The 15,978-nt window shown below is 45.6% G+C and overlaps 1 protein-coding gene across 1 annotated transcript in view; it reads right to left on the bottom strand.

Annotated features, from left to right (window-relative positions):
- The window catches only part of LOC147684248 (putative cation-transporting ATPase 13A4), a 387,249-nt gene that overhangs the window by 268,198 nt on the left and 103,073 nt on the right, over nucleotides 1-15,978 (bottom strand). The window contains exons 8-9 of the mRNA XM_086944648.1: nucleotides 15,226-15,360; nucleotides 5,780-5,852 (exon numbers count right to left, since the gene is read on the bottom strand). Coding sequence (XP_086800774.1) covers nucleotides 5,780-5,852; nucleotides 15,226-15,360 — 208 coding nt within the window. The remainder of the gene's footprint in view (nucleotides 1-5,779; nucleotides 5,853-15,225; nucleotides 15,361-15,978) is intronic.

Below are 15,978 nucleotides of genomic sequence, written 5' to 3'. Positions count from 1 at the left end.
CACTACCAGAACATATAAATCTTAAAAGTACATTTAAATACACTGCATCATGCCCTTTGAGTTGTCCACAGCCTACCTTAGTGGTGACATATGTATAAAAAGGGAAGGTTAGGGCCTGGCAAAAAGTTTATTTTGCCAGGTTGACATGGCAGATCAAACTGCACAAACAGGCTCTGAAATGACTGTCCTGAGACATGGTTAAAGGGCTACTTTAGTGGTGGGTGGCCCAATCAGTACTGCAGGCTCACTAGTAGCATTTAATTTATAGGCCCAGGCTACATGTATTATCACTTTACTAGGAACTTATAGGCACATTAAATATGCCAATTGGGGATGAATCAATATTACCATGTACAGGGGAGAGAGCACAAGATCCTTTTCACAGGTTAGCCGTGGTAAAGTGTGCAGAGTCCTAATACCAGCACAATAGAGGTTAGCAACGTGTAGGAGGAAGGCAGATTGTTTGTGGGTAATCCACCCTAAGGTTGACAGGTCTAAAAAACTGTGAGAAGGAAGAGTGAGACTATGAGTAGAGAAGATTAGCTGTGACTAATCAAGGCATAGTCCACATGTCTATATTAATAACCTGAGATCTTGTAAATTCATTGCTTTGGACTGAGCCACAAAGAAATATAACCAACATAAAGAGCTGCTGCATTATCGAAAATAATTTTGCAACTGTCAAAAGTACTCTAATCTTAAATGTAAATAGCACTAGAGTCCACCATTAGTGTGTAATGTCACCTAAATTGACGATGAGCTGTCTCACAATTGTCACTTACAGAGATTCCCCCAAACTAAGCCGGCACTCTGATGATCTTTCTTGAATCCCCTCATGAAGATTGAGCCAGCAATGAAATAAACCAAGAAAACGGTGGATCTAATCCATCTAGACAAGGTCTCAGGTGAAGATTTTCTTCCTGGGCATGTCCAATGTTCTAGCTCGTGGTAAACCTCTGCTCTCTAGAGATATGCAAGTTACCCCGGAGGTAAATCTAAAAGTGTCACATATCTTCTTCTATGGACAGTGCTGCAGAACAAATACTTAAAAAACACAGCTCCAGCCCGGTGGCGTATCAAGAGGGTCTTAGGACTAAATGTTGCATCATCCTTAATACAACTGCATGTTGTCTACCAAGGACTGACTCCCTATGGTACATAAAGCTTCCAAGTGCTTAGCCAATGTAGCTGTGACTAGGAAGACAGGTTGTTTCAGTGGTCAGGAATGTCTGGAAGGATCATTGATACCTGAGTTTAATCAGTGGCCATCACTCAATATTTGCAGGTGGGCAAGCTTTCTCAAGGTAGCCTGGCCATCAATGTTTCCTCTTCCAGATCCCCATCTCTTGACCCCTATAGTTACTCAGAATAACTCGACAGCTCTGCCTTTAAATAGCCTTCCCCACCTCCGCTGAAAGCCTCAGCCTCGAAGAACTTCCAGCCCAACCTCAATACTGATCAGGCCATTGACTTGGGGGGATCACATTGTTTGGGTATCTCTATGCTGGCATGACTGCCAGCTGAACCAGTGATGAGAATTACCAACTTCTTGACAGTCTATGCTGCCACATTGTCCATCAGCCGGACCATCAGCCGGACCAGAACTCAGTATCTGTGGACAGGGAGTGAAACCCTAGAGGAGACACCTGCCAAGACTGAGTCCATGTTTTTGTCCTAAAAAACCGCATGGTCTGGAAATCTGATGCAGAAGGCCAGAACATGGGCATTGAGTGTGAAGGCAAACAAATCAGCAACTGATATGTTGACAGACATGAATCATTCTGAAAATCTCTCAGTTCAAGACTGGATATTGTAGTAAAGGACAGGCTTGACTTAACTAGCCACTTCCATGGAGAAGGTGCAAATTCACACAACAGCAAAGACTTAGTGCTATTGGTGCTAATAACCAGGATATGCTTCATCTCTGCCAATTTACATACACACACACCTGTTTCATCTTTATGTTAGTCCTCCCCATTACCACTTTCTATTGTAACTTCAAAGCAAAAGCCTGAAAGCTGTGGGATATCGTTGCAAATTACTTCCTATTGGATACATTATTTTAATTGTTTTATTTTCCTTGGGCTTACTGATAAACCCATGAGCTGTATCCTATCCAGATCTACCAATATGATTTAGCCAAAGCTGGAGGTGTGCCCTGTATTTCAGCAGAATCCATATTCGTGGAGAGGACAAATATTTACTCCTGTCAAAGCCCCATCACTGGAAAGATAGCATGGACATGCATATTTTGTCAAAGTAAAGAATCAGCAACCCTTTTGGAATACTACATGGCCATCTTGCTGGTGAATGGATCGTATCTGGATCAGACAATCCTTACATTGGGAAATTAAGATATTCCCTCCCAATACAAAAAGCAACTAGTCAATGCACTACTTTTGTAAAAAATCTGGAAGTTGGTTCATGCCTATCTCTAGACTGGGGAGAGTTGATAATGCTTGTCCCTAACCACACATCAGTGGGATTTTTGATATTACATATTGGAACATGGAGCTAAGTATATTTCAAATATCAAGAAGATAAAAATGGTCTTTCTAATCAGTGTGATGACACAGCTTCCATCTAGTATTAAATCTCATCTTCCCCTGGCATGGGAAAGATGAGGTTTCATGTCATGTAAATGTGTCTTTCTTTTTTGTTCATCGTTTGTATATGCCTTCTGCACAACTGGCCTTACTCATGCTTCAGAAATTTGCAAGGGTCTCTGAAGAGACAAATTTTCAGGGATCTGGTCATGCTTCCTTCACCGATGTGGCAAAAATAAGGAAAAGGAATTTGAGGAGGAAGAAGATGAATGTCATTTTCTGCCCTTGCATGTATTCACTCAAAGTATGAGTCGTCCAGTGCACTACTGCTGTGCCTTATATTGGGCTATATCTTTTGAAACAAAGAGAACGTTTTTCTCTTCATTCTTGTCTGTTTTGTATTCCAAAAGGAGACATCAAATATAGGGAAAAATATAGGAACACTCTAAATGGATGAGACAACAGTACTGCCAAAAAACAAACACTGGCATGTACAATAACTTATTAACAATAGCAGGCAGTCACTTATTGTGACTGGAGTGATGATATTGTCTGTTTAGAAGTCCACATTGTTTCTAAGCAAAAACACTCTTTTGTTGAATTGCCTTATTGGAAGAGACAACCCCAATCTGAGAGCTTGTTTAACCCCTTCCATGCGCATGACAATCCCAGCTCATCATGAGTCACAGTGAAGCTGTGCTCATGACGAGCTGGGCTCATCATAACAGCCGCGGCCCGCCCACGTGCGATTGATTCCCCGCCTGTGGGGGCGATTAATCAGTGGGCGGGGTTGTGACAATCCCAGCTCGTCATGAGCACAGCTCCACTGTGACTCATGACGAGCTGGGCTCATCACAAGCACCACGGCGCTGCGCTCCCCTGCCAACCCCCCCTGCACCATGGGGGAATTACCACCGCAGCGAAGGGGTTAAAAGAATCGCCAATCTGTCTATGATGAAATCATTGATATGGAACCATGTCAAGCACTCACCGCAACATAAATGCATTTATTGTTGGTGTGTGACATAACTATCTTCACCAGAAGATTATGGTTTTACAGGAGTTGCAATCTCCATGTCATGAAATTAGAACGATGATCCCCATCACAGTATTTGAGTAACTGTTTTTAAAAACAGTAATTACAGTGTGACTTTCCTGGTCAATTAATGCATGCCATCTGGATCGCTGGGGCCGCGGACCAGAACCCACTTTGGCCATACTTTAAAACCTTTTTGCTGATCGAGAGGAGTGTGGTACTTATCATGAGGTCATATAACTCAGCTTACAGAACCTCTGAACAATTTGCAATAATCCAGTTATGTCAAATAAAAGGATTTCTCCTGGGACTGTTAAGATCCCCACCAATCAGTGTTGATGGTGGAAGGTTACCCTAACCACTAACTCACACTCGGCTATATCATGCATCCATTTAAAACGGGTTCAATTCCTTAAAGGTAGACAAGTGACATCAATAACAACGTAACTAAATATGAAAAATACCATGGGTCTTTAATAAAATCAATAATAGTATGTTCTACAACATTTATAAAACAATCTGTATATACAAAACCATTTAAAAAGTCCTATTGACCTATCATTTTAGCACGATCCTCAAATTGAAAAGACTAACTATACAAGTAAAAGATACCACTGTGTACATAGATCTGAATATGAAAGCTAGCGACCAAATGAAGTGCAAACCAATAAAGAGCACCTCTAGTTGGTTACTCCATATAGAACTCAAAATGTATCTCTTAAAACAGGTGTCTATAGGTTATTTCATCAAGGGCATCACCCGTGTGGTTCTTTGGATGTAACATTCAATGATGCGTCGACGCGTTTCGGTGGCGTATGTGTTTCTCTATGCCACCTTCTTCAGGACAATATGTATGTATAAAGAAGCTTTCTTCTTACGACGGCATAAATAACCTTATTGATTTTGAATGGTGTTCCCAGGAAACTGTTGATTTGTTTCCGGGCAGGGCCTGGTCACTCGCTTCAGGCCCACGGAAGTGCTCTATGTTTCTAGTTAATTTCCGAGCGTCCCAACGGTGTATGACTGATCCGGGTGAGGGGCAACTGGGCTCTTATAGCTCCATAGGGTCCTCTTTGATTGATGGATACGATTGATTCAATCACAGTATAGTGATACTCATGGAAAAAATGTCGCTGACGATTTTCTTATTTCGTACCTTGATCCCGCGTTCGGCCTGCATAAATGTCAAGCTTTAAAGGATATCACTTGTGTGAATGTTGTCCAATCCCTCCCCGGTCAACCGTAACTGGACAATGGTGCTGTCCAGTTATGGACAGCACCCCCTTGTGATAAACTAGATCAAGGAACCACATTTCAAAAACTGATTTAATATGTCATATTGTGCACCACGAGTGAACCACGAACACTTTTAGACGGCGAACAGTAGCATGAAAGTGTCTATGTAGAAGGGACCACTCTCCCCAGTGAAGAGTTAAGAGAGGGTAGTATCACACTTATCTCTGCACCACATGCCCTAGACTTGGAATTGCACTTTGTGGTGTGGGACACACTTTTCACAGACTCAGTCATAGCAATCAAATATATGTTGAATGGAATTACAGCAAATAGTTTCTTCAATGAACTAAAAAATGAAGGCGAAAAAGCATCCCTCTGTTTAGGGATAAGGTTGGGATCAGTTACATTTTGGGCTGTCGTAGACATCTGATGTTATTATCTGTGTTTACATGTTATTTGTATTGTTTAGCACAATGATCCAGGTTAGCCTATTAATGCTAAAGAAGAACGCCAAGCCAAACTAAGTTGATACAAAGATGTTTTACAAGAGAATAGTCAGGTTTTAACGGGTTCTAGAAGGTGACCAAATTAGATTGAAATCTAATGTAGAGTAACAAAGATTCCATATAACCCTATCTGATAAGCAGAGGATCTCCTGCCTTGATTTACTTTCTTAATCTTAGAAACATTGAGAAGGTGGACAGAGGATGAGCCAGGTCTATGTGGAATTTATTAGGAGAAGAACGGTTTAACGGAAATCGGACCAATGACACGCAAGTCCTTAAACAGATGCAAAAACTTTTAAACATTTTTTTAAATATATGTGTTTATCCACTCCATGCAATGTGTTTTTGGCAACTGATGGCTCATGCCAAATAAGACCTTTAGCCCTCAAAGCGCTTCTAATTCTGAACCTTCCAATATTAAGGCACAACCTCTTGTCACAATTGAAAGAACTCACCTCCAGTTTTTAGACTCACGGTGACCATGACGCTATTGTTCGCCGCAACCAATTTATGCAGGTTAACTGATTGCTGTTATGGAGGAGCAAAAAGACGCAGAAGTTACTATGAGCAGAAATATTTCACACTTTTTTTTACATCCTAGACAGATTTATAATTCCTTCCTAACAATGGGATTAGAATTGCATTCTGAGGTGGGACATCAACACTCCTCTAACACCCATAAGAATCCTTTTAGTTCTCAGAAGTGATTTAACACATCATTGTTTCATCATGTGCATCACTTTACTAGGAGTAAAAGATCTTGTTAAATAATACAAGTGAAATGGTTAAACCTTAATTAGTTTTCCAAATGTTTTGGGTTGAGGCCACTCAAAGATGCTTAATATCTCCTGCTTTGTTGCTTAGACTGACTGAAAGGTTGGGCCTGTCACTGAAGAGTATCCAGTAATGTCATCATACCACAAGAAGACCTCACAGCACTCATGCCATTTTAACCCCTTCCACACTCATGACGAGCTGGGCTCGTCATGGCGTAGCCTCCTCGCACGCTGATGCCGAGCCCAGCTCGTCATGAACAATGGACTTTCAAAGAATTCAGCACCGGAGGAAAATATCAATAGCAGTGATGGTGTTAAAATAACCTCTCAGGTTGGATGCAATGGAAGAAGGACCCCCAGTGTTTGGCAACGATTGGCAACTGATTTGGCTAAAAGGGGCAATTAGTGAATTGGATATTGCCCTGTGTATATCTACCCATAAGTGTCGACTCACCAAAATGCGAGGGGTAGCGGAAAAAGCATTGCATGCCCTTTCAACGCTTATGACATCACAGGAAATGACATCACAAGTCTCATTCCTCCTTGTTACCATAGGAAAAAATTTCAATGACCATGCATTTGTGGACACTCAACTAAAGTAAATTACAAGTACACAATCAATAAAATCAATAGAGGTATGAAAGTTCATAAAAGTGTATTTTAGTTTGGAACCACATGCCAATTAATTGGATTTCAGACTGTGCACCGGGTCTGTCATAATATATACCAGTACAGCAATTGCACGCATAAGCACAACTACGCATAACCAGTAGTAGCCTGCAATGCCAAGGCACTATCGTCATATAGTCATGCATTGGTTCAATTATCCAAACATGGGGCATCATTACAATGTCGGAGTGGCTTCTGCGGTTCTGTCGAAGCTATTGGACTGCCACACTCTCAGCAGAAGCAGTCGGTTTGACCCTCGAATTATGATGCATGTATCGTGTACTCCGACCGACAGTTGAAAGACCGCTAACAGCTTTTTTGCAACCCTCGAGGTGGCAGTCAGAGAAAAACAGCAGCCATAGGACAGTACAAGGATCTCGTACCATTGCCCGGATTATGAGGTGGGTTCCTAACACCCCGACCATAGCTGTCCGACCGCCTGCCTAGAGTCTTTGGAAAGAAGGATTGGGGTGCATACTCACCCAAATCCGCTTCTCTCCAGCAGCCTCTGCCATGGATCCCTTCCTCCAGGACCCCTACACCTGGGCAGCTGTACCCTGAAGACTACGATCCTGTGGGTGCCGGATTGCATGTAAATCCTAATTGGTATGTAACCCCATTGACTGGACTGTGCACAATCCACTACACTCAAGCAATGGAGTACATGGTGCACAAGACATATCCCAACATATGTCATGACTATGTGTACAATACACATGTTTTGTGTGAGTTTTGTATGCATTAGCAGTGACATATTTGATGGTATGTGCTCTGCCTTAGATGTGACCACATCTACCCTCTACATTGTAATACGGCAGGGGAACCTTCCCGGCTTTGGCAGTCAGAAAGGTCTCACAAGGACATATTTGATGGTATGTGCTCTGCCTTAGATGTGACCACATCTACCCTCTACATTGTAATACGGCAGGGTAACCTTCCCGGCTTTGGCAGTCAGAAAGGTCTCACAAGGACGGCAGTCGGATGGTCGATCCAACCACCTTCGTAATGAGAACTATAGTTTCAAATACTTAGACACAGAGTGTTCCAGTAAGCGATGGCTTATGGTACCAAGATCTCACCGACTTTGAACAGCAAATGTATCCATAATGTTAAGCAGATTTTGGAGACTTAAGACAACATTATTCCTTAGGTTAAACATATATTACTGGCTGAGCTTTGGGGGCAGACGTGGTCCTCAGGTTACCAAATTGGACTAGCATAGGGATTAAGATAGTTGATATAACCCTTGGATAAAATCGATCTTAGACCCTCAGATCTCGGATTGCTGAGGTTTCCACCTGGTAGCAGAGATTTTAAATGCTGTCAACGGTAGGAATGTTTGGGGGCTACACTTCTAAAAACATCAGTTCCTCTTCCTCAATGTTCGGCCTTTCTTAATGCAGAGGTTTGTAACCAGACTGCAAAGGATGAATGTCCTCATAGTAACCAAGTAGAATTCATTAATGTATGCTCATGAGCCTCGTATTTTAATCTTTAACCTTTAACATATTTGTTTCTTACAATACATTTGTGATTTAATCTAGGGTCCCTTATATCTCATTGGTTTAAATAACTAAAGAAACATGTATGGATTATTCACTTCAGGAGTGGAGAAATACAGTTTTTTCCTTTTCAATAAAGAGTGCTTGTTAAGCACTATTTTAATGAATGGTTAAATTGTTATGTACAGTAGCCAAGTATTCGTAATTCTGCAATTTTGAAAACAATTATCTATCCTGAATTGAGACTGAGAACTTGCTTTAATTTTTAAATTAGATCCCAGTTATTGTGTGCCTGCCTTTACCCACTTATCATTTTATGTTGCTTTTCAGTCATAGTTAAGTAGAATATTACAATGGAACTTTATAAGAATACTTTGCCAATAACAATTAAGACACTAAGGGGCCTATTAGGATCCTACCGGGGTTTGGGACCGCTCGCCATAAGGGCAAAGGTCCCTTGGGGGTTATTAGGATGTGCCCGCCACAGTGGCGGGCACATCCTGCATTTTTAGCATTGTGGCGGGCGGTGCAGAGAGCACCGCCCGCCACAATGCTAAAAATGCATTAATGCATTTGCATAGACAAAGCGGCAGGCACCGCGCGGTGCCTGCCGCTTTGTCTATGCAAATGCAGGGGGTACCACAGATACCCCCGATGTGCACCCCCACCTCTCCTTCACTCTGGGGGCCCGCAGGGGGCCCCCCGAGTGAAGACCGCATTCCTTTCCGTGGCGGCATCGCCGCAGCGGAAAGGCATCTAAAGCAGCCCATCAAATATGGCTGGCGGTTTCTATTAGACACCGCCACCATATTGAACCTTTTCGACAGGGGCGGAAAACTAGCGGACGGTCTTTCCGTCTGCTGCGGTCCCTTCCACCATCCTAATATGGCGGGGGAATTCAGGTGCGGATTGCGGGGGGATTGCCCTTGCTAGGCTGACGGTGGCTACCGCCAGCCTGGCGGGGGCAATCGGCCCGCCATCTTAATGGGTCCCTTTGCATTTTTCTCCCCAGCTGGAGAGTGTGTGTACAAACTAAGCATGGGCGGATTTCGCGGATCCACGATCCGCGAATTTGCGGATTTGCGGATTCGCGGATCCGCAAAATCCGCGAATTTGCGGATTCGCTGACGGACGCGCAGCGGGCGCGCCGTCAGCGCGCCAAAGGCAAGCCCGTCTGGGCCCATCCGGGCCCAGACGGACCCAGGCCCAGGGACTCTGTCGGATGTCCCTCCTGACCGCTTGGTGTACTCAGGAGACATGCTCCGCACACTCCAACCGGAAAAAACCCTGGCCTGTTACCACACGCATACTGAAGGCAAACCCTTCTCCAACTGTATGCGCTGCAACCCTACTCCCCAGAGCCCAGCTAAACCCGGACTCAAGATAGGACTTCTCAACTGCCGCTCCCTTCCTAAACATGCGCTCGAAACAAACTTGCTAATTCAAGATCACGACTTCGATCTGCTGTTTCTCACGGAAACATGGCTATCGGACAGTTCTGACTCGGACATCGTCACGGCCCTCCCCCCAGGCTATCTCTGTCAAGCCTTACACAGGCCCAAAGCGAGGGGAGGGGGGGTAGCCATAATCTACAGGGAACAACTTATCTACAGAACCTCCAACGCCCACATCGAGGACTGTGAAAGTTGCCATTTTTCCATTCAAACCTCCCCAGCTCACTCCCTGTCAGGACTACTGATTTACCGCCCCCCAGGTGCTCCTGGGAACTTCCTCAATGCCGTTATCGAATCGGTTTCACAATTAGCATCTTCTGCCTCTAACTTTCTTATCCTAGGCGACCTGAACCTGCATTTCATGGACCCTACGGACCGGATAGCTTCCGATCTTCTTCAGGACCTAGCGTCACTTAATATCCGACTGGTCAACAATGAGCCTACCCATGAGAAGGGACACTTATTGGATCCCATCCTCACTAATGTGGCCACCTTCATTACCAGGCCACCCCTGACCCTTCCTTGGACGGATCATTTTCTTGTCCCTATCTACTGGGAAGTACCCACTACGAACCCTCAAACTTTGAAAATCCAGGTCACCGATAGACGGTGGCACAAACTTGCACCTGGGGAATGGGCCACCGCCCTCTCAAACTCCACCCCTGAGCTCTCCACCGATCTGGCCACGGCCGATAAACAGTTTAATGAGTGGATTACCTCTTCACTAGACAAACTCCTCCCTAAAACTGCCACTTTTAAACATCCTAAGAGAATATCCCCCGCTCTGTGGTACACCCTAGAGCTTAAAGCCCTGCGCCAAGATTGCAAGAGAACAGAACGCCACTGGAGGAAGGATAAGTCGAAAGCAAATAGACGCCTACTCCATTGCGCTCTTAATTTACAAAACTACTATTCGTAAAACCAAAAGCGCATTCTTCCAGGATAGAATAGAAAAAGCGGTATGCTCCAGCAAAGAATCCTACGTCATCTTAAAAGAACTCCTGAAGACCCCAGAACCTGGACCGAGACACCCCCCAGAACCCAAGGCCGATCAGGAAAAATGCCAACAATTGGCTAATTTCTTTCATGAAAAAATTCAAAAAATCCTGGACTCAATCCCCCCTGCGAGTCCGTGCGAGGAAAACAACCCCCCGCAAACCTTAAAACCCTCTTGTCTCTCCTCTTGGGGTCAAGTTACGACTGGAGAAGTGGGAAACACGCTAAACTCCATAAAAAGCGGATCTCCCATGGACTCCGCCCCGCTTCGGATCCTCAAGGAGGTAGCCCCCACGATTGTTCCCCCCCTTACCCACCTGATCAACGCCTCTTTCCAACAGGGAGCCGTACCCCCGAGCTGGAAGGCCGCAGTCGTTAAAGCCTTACTAAAGAAACCTTCCCTCGACCCTGAAAATCTGGCTAACTATAGGCCTATATCCCTACTCCCAGGAATCAGCAAGATTGCTGAAAAACTGGTTAATAAAAAACTCTCCCAGTTCCTGGAGGACAACAACAGGGTAAAAAGCTCCCAGACGGGCTTTCGACCAGGGCAGGGCACGGACATCGCCCTCCTGGCAGCGGTAGAGGAGGCCAGAGCACTCTTAGACGATGGGGGATCAGTGGCAGTGATCCTCCTCGACCTGAGTGCGGCCTTCGATACCGTCAACCACCATCTCCTCATCAAAAGGCTCAAGAGAGTCGGTGTGGAAGGCTCCGCCCTAACCTGGCTCTCATTCTTTCTGGCCCAACGGACCTATCAGATCTGGGAAAACAACACCTGCTCCTCCGAAACTCCCCTCCAATGTGGCGTGCCTCAGGGCTCCTCCCTGAGCCCCACATTATTTAATATCTTTATGTCCCCATTGGAGGAGGTCATCACCCCGTTCGGAGTGAGCGTCGTCAGCTACGCTGACGACACACAACTAGTTGTGTCACTATCCCACCCCAGACAACAACCAGCAGATCTATTTAACTGCCTTACGCAGGTCCAACGCTGGATGAACAGCTCAGCCTTAAAACTGAACGGGACGAAAACTGAGGTTCTGCTCCTCGGCCAGAAAGGTCTCACACTCTCCCCGAACACCTGGCCAGCTTGTTTGGGTCCCCCCCGATCCAAAAGAAGAAGTAAAAAGCTTGGGTGTGTGGCTCGACACCAATCTTTCGTTCACCGTGCAAGCAAAGAAAGTAGCCGGGACTTGCTTCGGGCTCCTGAAATCGTTGAGGAAAATCCTGCCCCTCTTGCCCCCCAACTCCCAAAAACTGCTTATTCAAGGCCTAATACTCTCGAGGCTTGATTACAGCAATGTAATCTACCTGGGTGCCCCCGAAGCGACGCTGAACAAGCTTCAGAGAATTCAGAACATCGCGGCCCGGATTCTCACAAATACCCCTGCCAGAGCTTCGGCCAAACCTGCACTAAAACTCCTCCACTGGCTTCCTATAAGGGAGCGGGTCAAATTCAAGGCCCTGTGCCTAGCCCACAAACTGCTACAAAACCAAGGCCCCCCTGTTCTCAGGAAACTCATCAAACCCTACAAATCCTCAAGACCCCTACGTTCGGACATGGAAAACTTCATCATTATCCCCAGATTTAAGAAAGCTCGTTCAGGAGGAAGACGTTGCTCAGTCCACACCGCTCGCCTCTGGAACTCACTCCCCCGCGTCCTGAGACTCGAACCACATTATCTCCGCTTCAGGAAGCGGCTCAAAACCCACCTTTTCCCCCAATGAATCATGCTTGTCCGTAACTCCGATCTTCGGTTCCCCCTCCCCTTCCCCCCTTGTCCCACTGACCTGAAGAGATAGGATCTTTTAGCGCTGGGATACCTCCGGGTGACTACGCGCTCTACAAAAATAAATAATAATAATAATAATAATTTTGCTGATTTTTTAATGGGGGGGTCTTCTGTGCGAGTTCAAGTGCCTCTTGTGTGTATAAATGGTCAGAGACCGATCAGAGCAGCAGATGAAGAGAAAGAAGCTCCTGGTCACAGGAACAGCACGAGGATTGCGCTCGTGAAAGTCAAGGATACAAAAGCCTCTATCCAGCATCACAGCTGATTTTCGACAGTAGATTTGGGAAGAAGGCACACCTGCCCAGCCTCGACGACGCTCACGATTGTTTTTGGGCTGATGAATGAGTCACTGAATTTGAGCTTCAACTAGTTCCAGCGACCATGTGTGTGTTACTATGCAATCGCCCCGAAGGGCGCAGGGGTCCCTTGAGTGAGCTGTCCATCATAGTGGGTAAATGGCGGGAAGACGGTGCACACCGCGAGTGTGTGAGCGGGGCCAAACGGGCGGGGCTTCCATGCGAGTTCACATGCCTCTTGTGTGCATAAAAGGTCAGAGACCGATCAGAGCAGCAGATCAAGAGAAAGAAGCTCCTGGTCACAGGAACAGCACGAGGATTGCGCTCGTGAAAGTCAAGGATACAAAGGCCTCTATCCAGCATCACAGCTGATTTTCGACGGTAGATTTGGGAAGAAGGCACACCAGCCCAGCCTCGACGACGCTCACGATTGTTTTTGGGCTGATGAATGAGTCACTGAATTTGAGCTTCAACTAGTTCCAGCTGTCCATTCATCATCCTGTAACTATTTTCGGATGGCGCCGGCAAGCTGCCAGCGCCATCCTAAAATAGGTACTAAATTAGCTTCATCAGGAAGCACTAATAAATAAAATAAAGCAGGTGCTTGAGCACCTGCTTTATTTTATCTATTAGTGCTTCCTGTTGAAGCTAACTTAGTAACTATTTTAGGATGGCGCTGGCAGCTTGCCGGCACCATCCTAAAATAGTTACAACAACTTCAAGCTTGAAGGCTTGAACTTTTGCCCCCCGAATCCGCCGCTCGTGGATTTTCGGTAAATTCGCGGGAGTTCGCGGATTGCGGATTTACCAAAAATCTGCGAAATCCGCGAGCGGAACGGATTTTGCGCTCACGCTTAGTACAAACAAACACTGAAGTAATGCATGCTCTTAGTCATTTTCCGAGGGAATACATGTCCTGAGACTCAGGACCATGCAGTAGGCAAGGACATGAGGTTTTTGAGATGGAGGCAGGGACACTTTAAAATAAAATAAATAGAAATCTTAAGCGCAGTTTGAGCTCGGGTCCTGCTCCTGCTACTTTTGAGGTCAGGGGACACAAGGACAGTGGTTGGTGCAACAAAGGGAAATCCAGGGGTGTCAGCTTCTACCCCTGGTGACCGCATTTTAACGTCCATGGCAGTACCTACCCTCTGGTCTTCCAGGACTAGAACACAAACTTAGCTCAACCATACTCCTGATTATTGACATGCAGCACCCCCCCCCCCCCCACTGTTCCATCAGTTCTTGGGGGTACCAGCAGGTGCATAGTGCATCTCAATACTGGCCTGCAACACTCTACCCTATGCCAGTAATTGTTGGACCCACAAACATATTCAAACCTAATCTGTAGCACCTTCCTAATGCTTGTGCAATACACCCCACTCCCAGTGATGGAAAGGCCTGTCAGGGCAGTCTGGCACTGTCAGATGGGCCGGCTTAAAGAGCCAGTGTATGGGTCATTTATTTGTCTTGTAACTGTTACAATCTCAAATGGTGCTGCCATGGACCGCAGCTGTCTTCTGCAACCCTGGAGCATTTTTCCCAGCAAACTGTTCCTGTTGCTCAGTTTATGGTGCTACCTTCTCCCCCTCCGAGGCTAGGGGTCCCAAGGGCAAGGCAGAGGTCGCATTGGCAGTGCCAGGGGCCTCATTTGAAACCCCTGGTGACTTCTAAATGACGTCTATGCATCATTGGATATACATCATTTGAGGTGGTAAAGTGCACAGAGTCCTAGAGCGAACAAAGATTAATTTATGCAAGAATTGGAGGGTAAAGGCAAAATATTTACATGAAGACCACCCTGAGACTGAGAGGTCTAACAGTTACCAGTTGTGGCCCCAAGTTTAAAACTTTGGCACTAAATGAGACATGAACTCAGACTGACCAATATACTAACCCCATTTAAAGCCTGTATCTATCTGATTAAAGTATATTTCACAAACATTCGGACACTTTCCGATTATAGTGACATACAAAAGCAATGGTATGGAGTGGTGTGCTTTATGATATGGTTTATGGTATGGTATGGTATGGTATAGTATGGTTTAGTATGGCGTGTTATAGTATGTTATAGTATGGTATGGTATGGAATGGTATGGCATGGTATGGCTTGGTATGGCACTTCTCTTATAGATGAAATGACCCCCACCACAGTCCCTGCTTCCCTTGTTCATTATCCCCTCACCCACTGAGAGGGGCAGCACTGAATGCAAAGTTTAGCCTTAACAGTATATTTAGGTCAGCTTGATGTATGCCTATTGCACCCAGCTGCAGCCCCACAGCTTTCATGTCATGCCACACTGTTTGCCTTTAGCTAGATTTTCCATTTCCATCTTGCTGTCCATGTGCAATCTCATAATTTCACACTCCATACCAAAGAGATGACTTTTCTGGGCCAGTCAGGGCACTCACCTTCCAGAGGTCATAGGTCGTGACTGTCACGGAAACTAGAGTCATAGCGATGATGATAGCGGAAAAATCATAGCTCTCATTGTACATCCAAAGAGCCACAGCAAGAGCTTGGAACAAGTAAAAGGGATTTAGAACCTGCATTGAACAAAGAGAAAACAGATGTAAGTAGCATTCACAAATTATTTAGATTGTTGACATTAATCAATAAACCAGTTATTTTCAAGGTCAGTATGTTCTGAAAGAACTACTGCAAGCTGCAAGAGAGCACTGGGTCTGAGAGCCACCCGCCAGATCCTTGGAGGCTTTCCGCCCAACATTCTAGGTTTCAGTTCGGCCACTGAATTATGATACTGGCAGTGAGCGGGAAACCCGCAATTGAATTCCGGTCTGCTTCCAAAGGGCTCACTGAGTCCGTCGGGGTGGCAGGCGGCATACTAATCCCAAAATAGCAGCAAAGCCAGCCTTGGCTATCCTGCCGGGATTACAATGTCGCTTTCCCCCTGACTTTTCATGGCGGTCCGCCTGCCATGAAAAGGTAGACATAAATTTAATTTGGGGGCCCCTAGCAAAGCCCCCTTCCCCCTTGCCCTCTGCCATGGGGCCTGTGTCCCCTAAACATCCCTATTCCATGTGGCAGGCACAGCATGGTGCCAGCCACATGGTGCAGGGATGCTTGAAAACATCAGTTTTTCTACTGCAGCTTGAACTGCGCACAAACTGTAATAGAAAAATGGATGTTTCCAACCACCCGTA

This window comes from Lissotriton vulgaris, chromosome 11 (assembly GCF_964263255.1).
Source record: "Lissotriton vulgaris chromosome 11, aLisVul1.2, whole genome shotgun sequence".
Taxonomy (NCBI): domain Eukaryota; kingdom Metazoa; phylum Chordata; class Amphibia; order Caudata; family Salamandridae; genus Lissotriton; species Lissotriton vulgaris.
The sequence above is the reverse complement of the archived record's forward strand: the minus strand, read 5'-3'. Positions and strand labels throughout refer to the sequence as shown.